The sequence below is a fragment of the Seriola lalandi genome, unplaced genomic scaffold (genome assembly GCF_002814215.2).
Source record: "Seriola lalandi dorsalis isolate HSWRI2012SDOR001 ecotype SW California unplaced genomic scaffold, Sedor1 jcf7180002054795, whole genome shotgun sequence".
Classification (NCBI taxonomy): domain Eukaryota; kingdom Metazoa; phylum Chordata; class Actinopteri; order Carangiformes; family Carangidae; genus Seriola; species Seriola lalandi.
The window spans coordinates 5,049,043-5,064,582 of NW_019525348.1; the positions used below are offsets into that span (position 1 = coordinate 5,049,043).

Below are 15,540 nucleotides of genomic sequence, written 5' to 3' on the forward strand. Positions count from 1 at the left end.
CATCCATTACAGTTTTGACATACATTATAAACTATTTATAAATGATTACTACAAATATGGAGTCAGAATATAAAGTACTGCAAGTACATGAGTCACTTCTTTTTTCAAAAGTTTTGGCTTGATATTTGCAAAGATGGATTGATACTGCCCCCTGTTGACAGCATATCTGAACTACGGCTTGTATTATTTAAAAAAAAATTACTTTTACTCAACTTGCATGTCATGTTTCTACAATATGATGGTTTTGCTTTTGGGTGTGTCACAAAAAATATAAATAATGAATGATTTGTAATTCATGTTAAAAATTTGGGTTTTCAATATGGAAATATTTATATGTTCCATTGCCTCTTATGTTTAAAATTTCTATGAAGGCGACTGACTTTGTGTCTATGGTAGGTGAATTTAAGGGACACTTTCTGTTGCCTGTATTATCACATTTGATATGGTTTTTATTTTATTACTATAATAATCCTACAGATTTGTAATTCATTTGTAAGAGTGACCTTGTAGGCTGTATAACTATACATTTTGTCGTTATAGGCTCATTTTGACACTACATAACCACATTTCTAGTATTTGTAATCCAAAAGAAAAGTGCATTCACTTAAAATTTACAGTGGATTAGTATCAAAAGGCTGCTCCAGGTGAGGCTCGAACTCACAACCTCGGCATTGCTCTACAGTGTACTGTCATATAAGTACCGCGCGCTAACCGATTGCGCCACTGGAGCTCACTGTTTCTGAGCCGTAGTTGGGTTTATAAGCATAACACAGCTTGACACCGGTGTAAATGTTGTGTCCTTTTTTTAATTGTGTAACGCTGCTGCATTAGTTCCATGTAGACGTTTCCCTTTCAGATCAAACTACAACAACAAAGTGGTGGACTCATTGAAAATGGTGAAATCAAAAGTATTTTGTATTAGTATTGTGATATGTATCAAACGCGTAAACACGGTTACCGGTCAGAAACATTGAACATATGTGATACGAGCAGTGCCTTCGTAGACCCAATTTTAGATTTCACTTCAATTCAATTTTATTTCGGTCTTTGTTAATATTTTTACATAAGTAAATATAGCTTATTACAAATACCCTCTCCACATAACGTTAAATAAAACGACAACCCTCTCACTACAGGCCAATGTATGGTCAGCAAAATAGGAGCGAAAATAAAACAGACTGAAACTTTGATTACGATGATTATATGTCATTAGTTGCTTGTCGTGTCGTGTCGTCTCTCCTATAGCGATGGGTCAGTGATGTCATGCCTGTAGTAGCTACTGTGACGCACGGGGAAGTAGTTACACACAGTCAACAATTTCAAAGTACAAAAAATCTCAAAGACACAGCAGATAATCCACCATGGGCATGCTTGAAGTAAGATGATGATAAATTAGTCTGAAATATTATTTGTTGAAGATATATCATTTTATTGAAAATACATTTTAGTGTTCTTGAATGTTACTGTTGTTTTCTAAAATCTATCTCTCTATCTATCTATCTATCTATCTATCTATCTATCTATCTATCTATCTATCTATCTATCTATCTATTATTGGTCCATTTCAAACATTTTGCATATTCATTGTACAGACTGTCCTACCTTAAGTACCATGTCTGATGTATAATGTATTGTTTTCATCAGTGTTGGCTTTCATTTTATAGTAATGGTATACATTCATACATAGGACACAATCAGGAAGTGAGCATGTATACATGTTATATATGTATGTATATATATATATATATATATATATATATATAAAATACATCAAATAATAAACAAATAATGAAAAGAAATTGCATAGTCACCATAGTTTTAAAGCTTAAACACAAGTAGACATTCTGTGCAAAGAAATAGATGCAATGAATACCAACAAATGACTACACACACTCACATTTTATTGCTTGTATTTATACATTTTATCCAGTATGCAAATAAATAATGAGGCGTCTGAAAACCTGGAGCCCACTTGTGGAGGCCGACAGCTCTGTGGGGACTAAAATGCTGAACCTTACAAGTTTAAATGGCTTCTTTCAGGGCTAAGACTTGAGTTTAAGATTGCAATTAGGTTTAGGTTACTGTTGGGGTTTGACAATTACAGTTTTAGTGAGGGGATGCGTTATGTCAAAGAGTATCGTTACAACTATTGTAAGAGCAACATGTTCAGGCCTATATACATAGATATACAGTATATTGTAATATAAAATGTTGTGTTTGCCTTTAGCTGTTACTGGCTGTGCTATTGGCTGGCCTGACATTCTTCTTCACAAAGCCCAGGTGGCTGATGGAGCTCTTGAGGGCATCATGAAACATGGAGCTGGAGAAACAGTAGATGACAGGGTCCAAAGAGCTGTTGAGGTAGGTGAAGGGAATGCTCAGCATAAAGAACTTGATGATCTGATTGTAGGATGCACAGTCGTCTGGGTGGAACTGCTTGATGTACATCCCCCTCAGACCTGTGATGACACCTGGCATGAAGCAGATAGTGAACACCAAACTGATCAATACTACCGCTCGGGTGGCCTTCCACACCATCTTCCGCCTGTATATCCACCGTTGGTGCAGGGAGCAGGCTATACGGGCTGAGCAGAACAGCAACAAGAACCACGGCAGGAAGAACTCTGCAATGAAGACCCCATAGTGTACCTTTATCGCCGAAGGGGTTCTCTTATAGGAGTTGAAGCTGCGACACAGGGAGACGTTGCCATCCTGGTAGAGGAGATTGGTGGTCAACAGCGGAATCCGAAGGGCAATTACAACAGTCCACAACAGGCCTACGAGCCAACCCGCCTGAGTTAAAGTCATACGGCTGACGCGGTGATGTGGATGGACCACTTTAAAGTAGCGATCCACTGTCACAGCTGTCATGAATGCAATACTGGCAGAGCGATTGACCGACAGCATGAAGAGGTTGATGCGGCACCAGTATTGTCCAAACACCCAGTAATCCCCTCGCAGGCTTGTGTCGATGCGGAAGGGCACGCTGATGATAAGCAGGAAGTCAGCTATAACCATGTTAAAAAGGAAAAGAGCGTGGGGTTTCCAGAACTTCATGCGGAAACAGAAAATCCACATGGCTACTGTGTTTCCTGGCAGGCCCACAATCATCTCAATGATCATGACAAATTGCCAGAACAAAGATCCATGATTTTGGGGGATTTGGCAGTGCATGATAATGTTAGTTTCATTTATTGCCTCAGGAGTACAGTTCACCAAAGCCATTTCAGCTGTGACTGTGGTCGGATCTCTCCAATTTTTCAACTGCTTCTTATTTTCAGCAGCTTTTATGTTCCCGAAATTTCCAAAGAGGAGGGAAGAAGAGAGAAAAGTGTTTTAGACCTCAGTATTTCATGGATCAAATAGATAAAGCAAAAACACACGTATTCTTGAAGGCTTAATCTTGTACTACTGCTGCTTGGATTGTACCACATTTATACATTGCTTTGAACAAAAACATCTTTCATAATAAACGTTTAAGTAAATACACTATTCACTTTCTTGCAGAGAGTAACATGATAAGTTGATAGCACTCTCATGTCTGTATGGTTGATAGGAAGGTACAGCCAGCAGCTAGTTAGTCAGCTAGCTTAGCTCTGTACAAAGATAACACGATCCACCTACCAGCACAACTATGATTCATTAAATGTGTAAAACTCTGTGCTTATCAATTTATATCTTCCAATACATTGTTTAGTTCAACTTTCTTCATATTGCATTCTTAGTAATGAGATACACCAGTAATAGTAAACGCTGTCATGCAAGCTATCAGTCTTTATACAGAATACAGATAAAGTTTATATATCTGTACTCACCGGCATTCAACACTGAACTCTTTCATTCCCTCAACAAGACCCAACAATCTTCATTTTCAGAGGAGTTGTTTCAGCAGCGCTTTCAGCAGATGTAGACAACCCCTTATATAGAGGAAGTGATTCAGTAACACAAAAGGGTTGAAGCATGCCCTGAATAAAATCAAGTTCCTCTAGTGGGCTAGTCATAACATGAGGGCTATATTGGTTCCAGTGAAAAGAGCTTGATGAGAAAAAATGACTGCTGGTATGAGAGATCAGATCTTGTGGATAGTGACGATGCAAATACACATCAATAAACTTGCATGAATACTTTGATTTATGTTTACTCATTGAAAACAGAGTATAAATATTGAATAACAGAATCCTCTGTGCCTTTTGGTTTATAATTCATATCCTCATCGCACATTTCACTTCAATGATATATTTGTATCTACTGTACAATATGTGTTAATATTATACAGTGATTCAGTACTTGTATGTACATAGGTGTAAATCTATTGATACACTGTAGTAGCTACTGTCAATCGCACACTTTCATTGCAGTAATTTGTGCTACTATGCGTCGTTTAAATACCTGCATATATTTTGTAAAATGTTCTGTATTAACTTTGTGCTATTATGATGTATTCTGGTCTTTGTCTGTGTCAAACAATTTCATCTCACCTATTAAATGTCATCTAGGTGTCATTTTGCAAAATATGAACTGATTTCATTACATTTTTCTTCGTCATGAATCATCTCATTTCATTTGAATTCATTTTGCCTTAGACTAACTGTATTTAACCCCTGATATCATCTTGATCTTTTCATTTAATCTAATTTCATTTCATTTAGATTCATCTTACTTCACCTTGATTTATATCAGCAGCACGTCAGCTCTTCTACAATATCTCATCTCATCCCGTTTCATCTCACCTTGGCTTATCACACCAAGTGATGGCCGCACCAGCAGCCACACCTTGAACAGAGGAACGGTGGTAACTCTTTGATCTGTCTATTTACTTAAAGAGTCTTTCTTTCTTAGTGTGACACTTTTAATTCACATATAAAAAATATAAATAATTACGCAGAGGTTTTGGTTTGATAAAACATACAGTTTTATTAGCAACATTTGACAGTATAGTTATCTATTTGAAGTGAACACATTTAGTAAGCTATATAAGTTTCATACATTTAAGTTGTTTTTCATGAAATTAATTAAGCTTTCTTTGACTTACCAGTTCCTGGGGTTTGCTGCTGGAGTTGGAACTCAAAGGGAGTCCCAGCTCCATTAGGCCTGCTTAAATAGTGGTGACTGCAACGTGTTCCTCCAGCATCGTGGGAGGGGTCAGTGTCTTTTAGTTTGATTTTTTTGTCATTAATACTTTGACAATTCTGTTTATTTGTTTAGGTACTTTTCCTCAGTTAACATGGTGTAGCACTATACTGACATGTTTTGTGGTTATTGTGGTTTGTTTAAATGGTTATGTTTTAGTCTACCCCCTTATGTGTCTGAATGGTCTGATCAGCCACTACATATGTCTCCCCTGTGTTTCAGTCAGGAAGGTCAGTTTGTGCTGTTAAGTTCACTTCTGTTAGTACTTGACTTTAGTTCTGTTGCATTGACTTCTTGGCTTTTTTTTAATAAAAAATTGACATTATTCTTCCAAGAACCTGTGTCTCTCTGTTCTGTGTGCTCGGTCCTTGACACACCAGTGAAACTCAACTCCTCAACATCTCAGTTTTCCCCTAATCCCACCAAACCTCTTCTTATCCATTGTCATCTCATCTTGTCTCATTACCTCTTCTTGACTGTTATTTCATCTCATCTTCCTCTTATCGTCATCCTACTTTAACCTCAAATTGTCATCCACACCCACGTCATGTCATCTCCTGCATTACATCATCCCATCTAATTTCAACTCTCATTTTCTCTCCAGATTAATTTATATGTCTCATTTTATTTCATTTCACCCCATTGCATTGCATCCTGTACACCCTCACTGTATCTCATTTCGTTTAATCTCATCTCATCCTGCCTCATTGCATCTCATTCTACTAAACCTCATTCCGTTTAATCTCATGTTATTGCATCACATTTCATCTCATCTCATGGTATCTCGTTTCACCTTATTGTATTGCATCCCGTATACCCTCACTGTATCTCATCTATTTTATTTCATCTCATCTCATCTTGCCTCATTACATCTCATCTCATCTTGTCTCGCCTTTAATTATTTCTTATTTATATCCAATTTCATTTCATGTCATCTACTCCTTTTGCTCTCAATTTATTTTAAATCAAATTTGAGTACATTCAGTTCAGTGTACCAGACTGATCCAACGCTGACAATAACTGACTTGCAGAGAGAAACAGGTGAAGTCGCTCTTTGTTTTCTCAGAGCGTCAATGCTAATTTCCCTAACCAAACTTTTTCTGGCTCATTACACATCAATACAATAAATGCACACATAGAGTCAGCCTCAGTTCACCACTGTGTGAAGAGTCCGACCTTTGTCAGTTCAATAACTTTATGGTCACTGACTCCCATACAGCAGCATAGTCCCCCTTCACAGCCCTAAAAGTGTGTTTGCTAGATCCACTGGACTCTGATCTAGAGGTCCACCATTCATCTAACTGTTTTATTAGAGTACACACAAAACAAACACACAGAACCCAGCAGTGGCACCATGTCAAGACTGACATCTGCTCTCACTGACACTTTATGGTTACACTGTATACTGTACATGTGTGAAACTGGTAGAGCTCTGTGTCCATATTTATATAGTATGTGTAAATGTGTGGTGAAAGTGAGTTCTTAGTGAGTGAGGGGGGAAATTAATGCGTGCATTAAATTTCAGGGCTGTTGTCAAGATACTCATAACCACAACCACATTGGGAACTAGAGGAAAAGTGTGGGGCTCACATATTCATTCTGTTGGGACCAATGTCTGTAGCAAATCTCATTTCCGTGAATTTTTGTAGAAATCTCATGCCAATCCATCAAGTGGTTTGGTTTGGACCACAGAAGCGGACTGATAGACAGGGCAACATCGCTATCCGTGGATGTATTATTGTATAATTTCTAAATAGGTCCTCTTCAGTATATTAATATGTGTATAATATGTGTATAATTTTGAGCAGGTTTTCTGACACAGCCAGCTAATGTGATTCACTGATAACCCCAAAGCTGGCCTACAAAAATGGAATCAGGAAATACAGCATTATATGGAGCTTCTGTGTGATACAGACACATCAATACAATTATTTGCACATTTACTGTATGCTTAAAAGATAAGATTCAAGCAGCCAGTGTGGGATCAATACTAGAACTGGTAGTGCACATACTGTAGACATGTGCACACGCACATGCACACACACACACACACACACACACACACACACACACACACACACACACATTTTTCCTCAGGTGGTCCAGGTTTCACAACCTTAGCCTGTGACAGAGACATCACTGTCTCACTCTGACAACATGGGGCAGCTTAATGTTTAGCCCTGGATCTGCACACACACACACACACACACACACACACACACACGCACACACACACAGTGACACAAATGCACGCACACACACATAGGGAAGCAGAGGGATTACAAAGGCACAGAGACCCATATGCTGCCCAGGGATGGAGACGAGGAAACTAAATACAAGGAGAACACAAGATTGTTATGACCAAGGTGAGAATACTGTTTATTGCATTCCAACCTAATTTTTAATGACTGCAGAAGGACACTTTGAGGCTTCATGTGACTGACTTTTTTGTCACTGCATCTTTATCTAAGTTGTAGTGAGTGAAATGATGGAGTTGGATTCAAAGCTTTTGTGAAACTGTTGTTGATTGTGTTGAACTTCAAGGAGAAATAATTGACAATGACAGTCGCCTAGTTGATACACTTGCACTAAAAAATGTATTATTTTCTAGTGCAGAGTGAAAACCTGTTGAAGATTTTCTGAGCCTTTAATTTGCTAAGCCGGGCTAGTAGCCTGTTAATCCACATTAGAGCATGTAGGCTATACTATGCTGTGTGCCCTGTGGAGGAGGGACAAAACAGGACTCTAAACACACTAAATAGAAAATGCAAGAAGAACATTTATAGAAAAAGATAGACTTCCAAAAAGAAATAACATTTATCTGTCAAAAAATGTATACAGTCTTAATATACCTTTGTTTAATTTGAAGACCATGGTAGAAACAGATATCAGATTCACAGGGAAGCAGCGTCACACTGAAGTTTCATTATACAGGAGAATTTCATGATTACCAGAGTGAAATGATGATTCTAGATAATTCCAAAGAAGAAATATGTTGAAAAAGAATAAAAGTAAAATGTCTATTGACTAAAGGTAGTGTCACCATACAGGGACTGAAAACAGGCAACAGCTAATGTAAATCTGTCATTACTGTTTTCTGAAGCTGTATCAGCCACGTAAACAAAGCACAAAAACAGCCTGTAATGTGAATTATGGTCAGAGAAACACACACCTTCTCTCTTTCATGTATAACTTTTCAACGTGTGTAAATGTATTTCAAATGTATATGAAAAAAAAAGTTGACTGACTGAGCACTTTGTTTTCCATTTCTTGTAGTAGTCAGTAATTTTACTTTTACTTCATAAGTTTACTTGTGATTTTACTTAGAAATAGTTTAATATTTGGGGAGACAAGACGCTCTTTTGTGTCTGTGCACTTAATATGTAACTGGTGCCAGCAGCTGATTAGCTTAGTTTAGCACAAAGACTGGCAACAGAAGAAAACAGCTAACCTGGCATGTGAAAAGAAATTCAGCTCTTCTAAAGGTCTGGCACATAACTTCTTGTAAAACGAAAAGGTTCACTTCTTGGCTATTTTTCTTTTTTACTCTATGGATTAGGTTTACATGCTTTAAATTGAACTTTTCAGGATAACTATAGAGAATATTTGAAAAAGTTGCACCAAAAACGTACAGTACATTCATTTCGTTTTCTTTGTGACAGGGAGCAGTGTTGAAAAGGACGCTCCAGCAGAACCACAAGGCAGCAGCTCGGGTCGTCCTCTCTCTGCTGTAGTTCGTCTCTATGTGTATGCACTGCACGGCTGCCTATGTGAGGTGGCCTTCACTGCAGTGTGGGACTGGTGCAGTACCCAAGACAGGAGGCTGGAAGGTCACAGCAGCCTGTGGGCGCTGCCCATGTACGCCACCGCAATCTACCTCATGGAGAGCCTAAGAGCGTGGCTGCTGGCCCAGCATCAGCCGCTGCCTGTCCGTCTGACAGCCTACACCTTGTTCATTTACCTATGGGAATTCAGCTGGGGGGCAGGGCTGATGCTGCTGCAGGCCTGTCCCTGGGACTATTCAGGTTATAGGTACAACCTGGGAGGATTGGTGACTCTGGAGTACGCAGTACCCTGGACTGTGGCAGCACTTATAGCAGAGCAGCATGTGATCAGGAACACTCTGAGGATAAGACTGCACAATTGAACTGATATCAATCTGGAATAATGTGCTTCCAAAAAACAGCCACAAAATATCTACGGACAATGTTTAGGATACCACACTACTGTGAGTGTTTGACATTTTAATAATAAAAAGTTGGTTCATCTGCTGCGTCTCTCTGTTATGTTTTTCTGTTCAATCTCAGAGCATTTCTTTCTCACCTGCAGTCTGAAGACAAAACTATTATGTTAGGTCAAATGGTTTGACAAGCTAATGTAACCGACTAAATGACAGCGTCAAAGGAATAGTTTGGCCTACAGCTCATGTGCTTTCTTCCCAAGAGTAAGACATAGAGAATGACATCGCGCTCATAACTGTCAGTGAAATATGAAAGTAAAGGCGGGGGATGGCTAGCATAGTTCTGATAAAGCAGGAAAGAGAGCCAGCTTTGACAAAAATCAAGGTGGAAAAACCCCAGGTTGTGGTTTTATAGATTTTGTGTTGGATTGTTTTGAGCTTGTGAGTGTCTGCTGGTTCCTTGGCAAAGCCACAGTATTGACATGACTCCAGGAATTTGCCACACCCATCTGCTACTCACCGAGAAATAGTCCCAGCACCTAACTCTGTACACCTTGTCATTTTAACATTTCTGTTTGTGTATGATTCAAACTTACTATAGGTTCATTAGTGAGCTTTAGGCGTTTTTTAAAATTTTGGACAGAGGCTGTTTCCCCCTGCTCCCAGTCTTTATGCTAAGCTAAGCTAATCGAATACTGAGATCGACTCTCTACATAACGCACAAACTTGAGAGTGATAATAACTTTCTTATCTGAAATTCAACCATTTTCAAGGAAATAAATAAGTTTATTTTCCAAAATGTGAGACTGTTGTTTTAAAAATGTGAATGTTTGAATCGGCTCAGATTTGAACAGTGTAGTCATAGAATTAAATTATCAGAAAGTGTAAAGTGAAAGTGTAAAGAAAGTCAAATACGGGCTAATGTCAGACTTGGAGATAGTTGTAACATCAAAGTTAAAGTCATGTCTGTCACTTAGACACTCAACAAGTTCAGATAACAGTGACTGAAAAACGCCACCACAGATACAACTGGAAATCTGCTGTGTGCAGTGTGGTTAGTCCTTTTAAGTTTTTTTGAAATTAAATAGTGAATCCTAGCACTAGTGATCATTTGCAAATTACCAACATTTTTTAAATATCTATAATTCTGATTTATCTTCTCTTATAAATTGTCTCAGAAATATTTGTGTTAAAAACCCCAACAACAACAAAAGTTAAAAAAAAAAACCTTAATAATCCCTCTTGCATCAAAGTCCACTTCTATGCTGTCCATCAGCTTTTCTATCTTCATCACTGCTATATAAAGGAGGAAAATGCAGCTATAAATTACAGGAGGTAAAAACAGTATTTGATACTGAAAAGAGAGAAGAAAATAGTTTTACTGTTTAACTTCAAATAGACTTTCCAGCCATGTAAAAAAGTGGGATTCAGAACAAAATCACACCTATGTCTCAACAATAGTTGCACCCATTACTGGAAGACTGTTGTATCACTGGGAAAGTGCAATCATTTTCTCAGAGTCACAGGTAACAGGATTCATGACCAGTCAGTTCTGTGTTTCTCTGGAAAAGCCCTGCCCCCTTTGTAAAGTGTAACCACTGCAGCAGGAACAAAAAAAAGGAGAAGAAATTTAATAATGAGGAAATAAAAGCAACTGTCGAGGAAGAGTGTGTGTTAAGACAAATAATCACGTCACAAAGTTTGTTTTTTTTCTATCCACATTTATGTCTTCATTTTCTCTCAACAATAAAGATGTTAACATAAAATGTATTGATATAATTAATGTACACCACTGGTCTGGTGTATGTAACTACAACAAAGTGCAATTTACAGTTTCAGTTTCAATAACTTCTTGTGTCCATTAATACTGAAATGAGTCAAAGTCCACTTTCATTAACAAATAACAGAAGCTTATAGCATGTATGAGGTCATGATTTATATTATTGTATGTGATGATACACAATCTACTTTTCAATGCTGCTCATTGACTGATACTGTAGTAGCCTACATGTCAGCTTGTATACTTGTATTTGTGAGGAACAGGGGCAGGTCAATAGGCAGGTCCTGGTCATGGTCTCTTCCTCTCAGGGTTTTGAACCACAAACAGGGCGACAGTCCTCTCATCTCTCTGCCACCGGTACCTACAGAGGAAGAAGACATTTATCAATTTGTATAGCATCTCAAGTCATTACTGCCAAATCACTTCCTGTAAAATTCTCTTTATCTAGTTATGTGTGCCCTGATAAGTTTGCCATTAACTGTTAATAATGACTCACTGGCTCTGTTCAGGGATCAGTAAACTGTCTCCTGCAGAAAGAGCGAACTCCTGCTCATTCATCGTTACTCTTGAGGATCCCTCCTGAGAGACAGAGGGAGAAGGTGATGAGAGAAGACAATGATCAGAAAAAGATGGACAAAATGAGATTATGAACAGAGGGTCAGACACAGATACGTCACATGGACAGCAGCATCTAGGCAGCACTGACAGACTGTTGAAGCGACAGAGTGAACATACCAGCTGCCAAATCCACACATCACTTTGTGGTGCTGTTGTCTCTGTGAGCCCAGGGCCAAACACCATCACCTGTTGGAGTCATAAGAAAGAGTATTATAGCATTTTCAATCTTCTGTCTCGTTCTTATGAGTTTACAATGAAACACTCTGTGGCATGTTTTCATCTATACTGTAATACAGTCATAAAGGATTTCCACAAGCGGAAAAATGCCAAAAATTGCCTGGGATCTACTCTTGTTTCAGTCTCACTTTACCAAACCCTTTGGTTTAAGGATATCAGTAAAGTGTTGAGCAGAATGTCAGTGAGAGGACTTCCAGTAAAAGGGCTTTGGACCACCTGCAGTGTAATTGCTGTTCCTTGAAGTAATGGATGAAATCAAATACTTTTGCCCTTTACTCTCAATGGTCATGTTTTCTTTCACCATACCTAACAGGATATATTTTGATGATGGATGGAAATCACTTGCTGTATTATTAAGTTTTATAAGGGACATGTATTGTTTAAAATATTTTGTTTATTACTGAAAATATTATACCTGAGTTTTGCTAATGAATATTTTTCTCATACCTTACTTCAAGAAATATAAGCATGTTTTTCTACAAAAGCTATTTTTCTTTTCCATTCCTCTTAAATGTTAAACATTGCTTTAACACAAGTAGTGATAAAAGAGCCTGAATAAAATAGTCTAAAATAAGCAAAATTACAATTTAAATTTAAAGCATCTATCTGATGAAAAAAGAAGTAAACATGATTAAAACTCTGACAAAGAAGTTGATGCCAGCTCAGTAGTGGACAGTATTTAATGCTCTGTATTCTATACTAAAACTGATAACTTAAAAAAAAAAAAACTCTATTCCCAGCACCTCTGTCTCAAACTGAGCTCCGAACATGTCGACGGGCCTGCCACTGGCCAGAGAAGGCCTCTGTTTATCCAGCCAGTCTTTGAAGGAGAAGGGAGACATCATGTTCATGGTGTTCATCTGGAACGGAGGCTCTCTGAAGACATCATCTGTTCATCAAAGGACAGCGGTGAACCCAGTTAAAAATTTACAGGGATCAGACTCAATATCTTGATTTTTCAGGAATCACAAGAAATATCAGAACAACTCACTTGGGTCAGGTTTCCCTGTTTTGCACTGCTTTGATGCCATGAACCTGCAAGTGACAAGTCAGCCAACATCTGCTGTAGTCAAACAGATATCCTGGTGTGATGGAGACTGTAAGCGTACAGATAACATTGAAGGAGGGAAGATGTCTTACTCTTTGATTATTGGCACCAGTTGGGTTCCTAGATTCTCACAGTAGAACCATTTCTCAAACAGGATATCAATAGTGTTGTCCACATAGTACCTGAAAGCACCAACACACACTGATTTTAGAGGACAAGAGAGGAGGAGAGGAGAGGAGAGGAGAGGAGAGGAGAGGAGAGGAGAGGAGAGGAGAGGAGAGGAGAGAAGAGAGGAGTTAACCTCAAGCAGTCGGTCTCAGTCAGCAGCCGTCTCCTCTCGACCACCAGTCCCACTGTGTTGGCCTGCCTCTGTGGGGAGTGGGGGATCCGAGCTGGCAGCAGGAACATCTACCAATGGGGAAGAAATCAATGGAATACTGCTTTAAAGTTAGACTCCATATAAAGTAATAATATGTTACATTGACTTACTATGTAGAATAAAGAGCTGTGGCAAGGAAGAACTAAATTCATACATAAACATATTGCTCACCTCTCCCTCTCTGATGTGCACATCTTTGTGTTTGCCATTTTCAATCACCTTCAGACACATGTCTCCCTTCAGCTGGTAGAACAACTATTTAAAATAGGGAGTGGGAGACAAAGGAAGAATAGATCTGGATTAAAGAGGAACTCCAATGTTTTTCACATCAGCGTACTATCATATTTCACCTTAATCTCTGACTGAACTGTCAGTGGTCGAGTTGCATTGTGGGTAAGGCAGGTGCCAGGTTTTGACAAGAGAGAAGAATGTGTGGAATAAGAGAGATGATATCTTTTCTTCTGCTGCATCAATTCTTTTTTTTTTTTTTTAACTGTCCAACAGTGTTGTAGGAGTGCAATGCTAAACTGGTGGAGTACTCTTTTGGGTAACTGACAATATGGTGATTAAAGATATATTTAGCATAGTGCAGAAAAACAGCTCTAAAGAGTTACACATTGCAATATGTAACAGCTTATTGCATGTTACACATTCCATGTACTGCCACCTGACCACACTCTACACTTTGACTCTTCAAAATGCCTGACAGCAAAGGATGCCTATAACAACAGCAATGAAATGCAAGTAGCAGCAGCCAGCCAAAATGATTTGACCAAGCATTGCAACACTGGGGTGGAATAGCGGGGGGAATAGTAGATTTTTAAGAGGCAGTTATTATGTAGAAAGTAGGGAGCTAACTGTAAATGTGAAACAATTAAAGGCAAGCAGGAATTTAGTGTCCCTGATGTGCAATCAATTGAAAAAGTTACACTCAAGTAAGTGATTTGTATTTCTATAGTTTATGGTAAACTCCAAGTCGGCATTTAAAAATCAGAGTGTAGTTTCTCCTGGTTTAATTACGTGTGTGTCTGTCGTGAATTAAGACTTCATACAAAAACAAATCAGTACTATTCTCTTACCTCCTCCCCTTCCTCAATATGATAATCCTTCCTGGTGTTTGGACCTCCAACAAACATGACATTCAACTGGAAAAAGTGCCTGAGGAATTGAAGACAATCATTGACTCATCACGTCCTCTAATGGAAGTTAGTTGTTCATTCGTCATTGCAACGTAACTAAACTTATTGTGATTTGAATTACACATTGCTCATCATATCATGTAATCCAACAAGTTGTTGCAAAGAGGAATTGACAGTAATTACAGACATATGTAACAATGTGGCGAATATGAAAAATGTATTACTCACATGAGCTTGTTGCACACTGGTGGCACAAAAGCATTCTGGTTCTCTGCTATCCAGTCTTCCACATTCACAAGAAGAGAACTGTTACTCATGTTTTAAACTGATTGGGCTTTGTTCTGTAGTGTTAAATGTCTCTGACCAGTCTGCTAGTCTGGGTAGTTTAAACAATGTGACTAAGACTGAAAGTCCAAAATGCAGAAGTGGGTGTAGGCCGAGTGGGGAGGAGCTCCGCTCCCCAGACAGGTGAAAGGTTGCTTGCACATTCTTAACAAGTAACATAGTATTTGACCTGCTGTGACTCTACTGAAAACCATTTCAACTCTCATGAAGTCAAACTAGCAAATTGCAGACATTGTGCATATGTATTAGATCTCTCCTTTAAAGTCAATGTAATTTGACTGACAGATCCCTGTGAGATAAGAGCACACTAATATTAGAGCTTCAACACTGAACACAGAAAAATGCTTAAATAGCGGAGAATAGGTAGGTATTACCGTATATGTTTAAAACAAGTTTCATTTCCACATTGTTTTTTTACTTGGCCTACAAGAAAAAAAGTACACTGAACAATTAAAACCAATGTTGTTTTAGGCTGATAATTTGCCCCTACATACATACTACATGTAATAGTCAAGTTAGTTATACCTCTTGTCGTGCTTAGCAATCATATCTAGTATTGTTTTTACTGAGTGTCTTTTGTATTTATCAACATACGTACTACTAAAATGGATTGCCTTACAAAGACTTTACTCCACAAAAAAGTTAACTGAAATTGCAAAATGGCAAATAATGCTGTGTAATTTC

The 15,540-nt window shown here is 38.3% G+C and overlaps 3 protein-coding genes, 1 long non-coding RNA gene and 1 other non-coding gene across 5 annotated transcripts; 2 read left to right on the forward strand and 3 right to left on the reverse strand.

The window, feature by feature from the left end:
* Positions 1 to 636: 636 nt before the first annotated feature.
* Positions 637 to 730, reverse strand: trnai-uau (transfer RNA isoleucine (anticodon UAU)). The gene is made up of 2 exons: positions 693 to 730; positions 637 to 672 (listed from the first exon to the last, which is right to left on the reverse strand). It is a non-coding gene; the product is annotated as a tRNA-Ile (tRNA).
* Positions 731 to 1,317: 587 nt separating this feature from the next.
* Positions 1,318 to 5,467, forward strand: LOC147817976 (uncharacterized). Its single transcript, XR_015438438.1, has 3 exons — positions 1,318 to 1,376; positions 2,228 to 2,361; positions 4,650 to 5,467. It is a non-coding gene; the product is annotated as an uncharacterized LOC147817976 (long non-coding RNA).
* hcar1-3 (hydroxycarboxylic acid receptor 1-3) lies at positions 1,881 to 4,625 on the reverse strand. The gene is made up of 2 exons (XM_023425944.2): positions 3,816 to 4,625; positions 1,881 to 3,284 (listed from the first exon to the last, which is right to left on the reverse strand). The coding sequence occupies exon 2, from the start codon at positions 3,223 to 3,225 to the stop codon at positions 2,224 to 2,226; it is 1,002 nt and encodes a 333-aa protein (XP_023281712.1). The 5' UTR covers positions 3,226 to 3,284; positions 3,816 to 4,625; the 3' UTR covers positions 1,881 to 2,223.
* Positions 5,468 to 7,306: 1,839 nt separating the features above from the next.
* LOC111669572 (transmembrane protein 229B-like) lies at positions 7,307 to 9,397 on the forward strand. The gene is made up of 2 exons (XM_023425941.2): positions 7,307 to 7,496; positions 8,793 to 9,397. The coding sequence occupies exons 1-2, from the start codon at positions 7,445 to 7,447 to the stop codon at positions 9,275 to 9,277; spliced, it is 537 nt and encodes a 178-aa protein (XP_023281709.1). The 5' UTR covers positions 7,307 to 7,444; the 3' UTR covers positions 9,278 to 9,397.
* A 1,613-nt stretch (positions 9,398 to 11,010) lies between these two features.
* On the reverse strand, positions 11,011 to 14,919 carry haao (3-hydroxyanthranilate 3,4-dioxygenase). Its single transcript, XM_023425746.2, has 10 exons — positions 14,740 to 14,919; positions 14,452 to 14,530; positions 13,544 to 13,627; positions 13,295 to 13,401; positions 13,086 to 13,175; positions 12,937 to 12,980; positions 12,689 to 12,834; positions 11,826 to 11,894; positions 11,587 to 11,669; positions 11,011 to 11,451 (listed from the first exon to the last, which is right to left on the reverse strand). Exons 1-10 carry the CDS (start codon positions 14,826 to 14,828, stop codon positions 11,379 to 11,381), a joined length of 864 nt encoding a protein of 287 aa, XP_023281514.1. The 5' UTR covers positions 14,829 to 14,919; the 3' UTR covers positions 11,011 to 11,378.
* Positions 14,920 to 15,540: the final 621 nt, after the last annotated feature.

Coding starts and splice junctions, on each gene's coding strand:
- hcar1-3 (XM_023425944.2), bottom strand. CDS start 3,225: ATGGCTTTGGTGAACTGTACTCCTGAGGCAATAAATGAAACTAACATT.
- LOC111669572 (XM_023425941.2), top strand. CDS start 7,445: ATGGAGACGAGGAAACTAAATACAAGGAGAACACAAGATTGTTATGAC. Junction 7,497..8,792: donor ACAAGATTGTTATGACCAAG/GTGAGAATACTG, acceptor TCTTTGTGACAG/GGAGCAGTGTTGAAAAGGAC.
- haao (XM_023425746.2), bottom strand. CDS start 14,828: ATGAGTAACAGTTCTCTTCTTGTGAATGTGGAAGACTGGATAGCAGAG. Junction 12,981..13,085: donor CTGGTGCCAATAATCAAAGA/GTAAGACATCTT, acceptor TGTCACTTGCAG/GTTCATGGCATCAAAGCAGT. Junction 11,452..11,586: donor CTGATCCCTGAACAGAGCCA/GTGAGTCATTAT, acceptor CTTCCTCTGTAG/GTACCGGTGGCAGAGAGATG.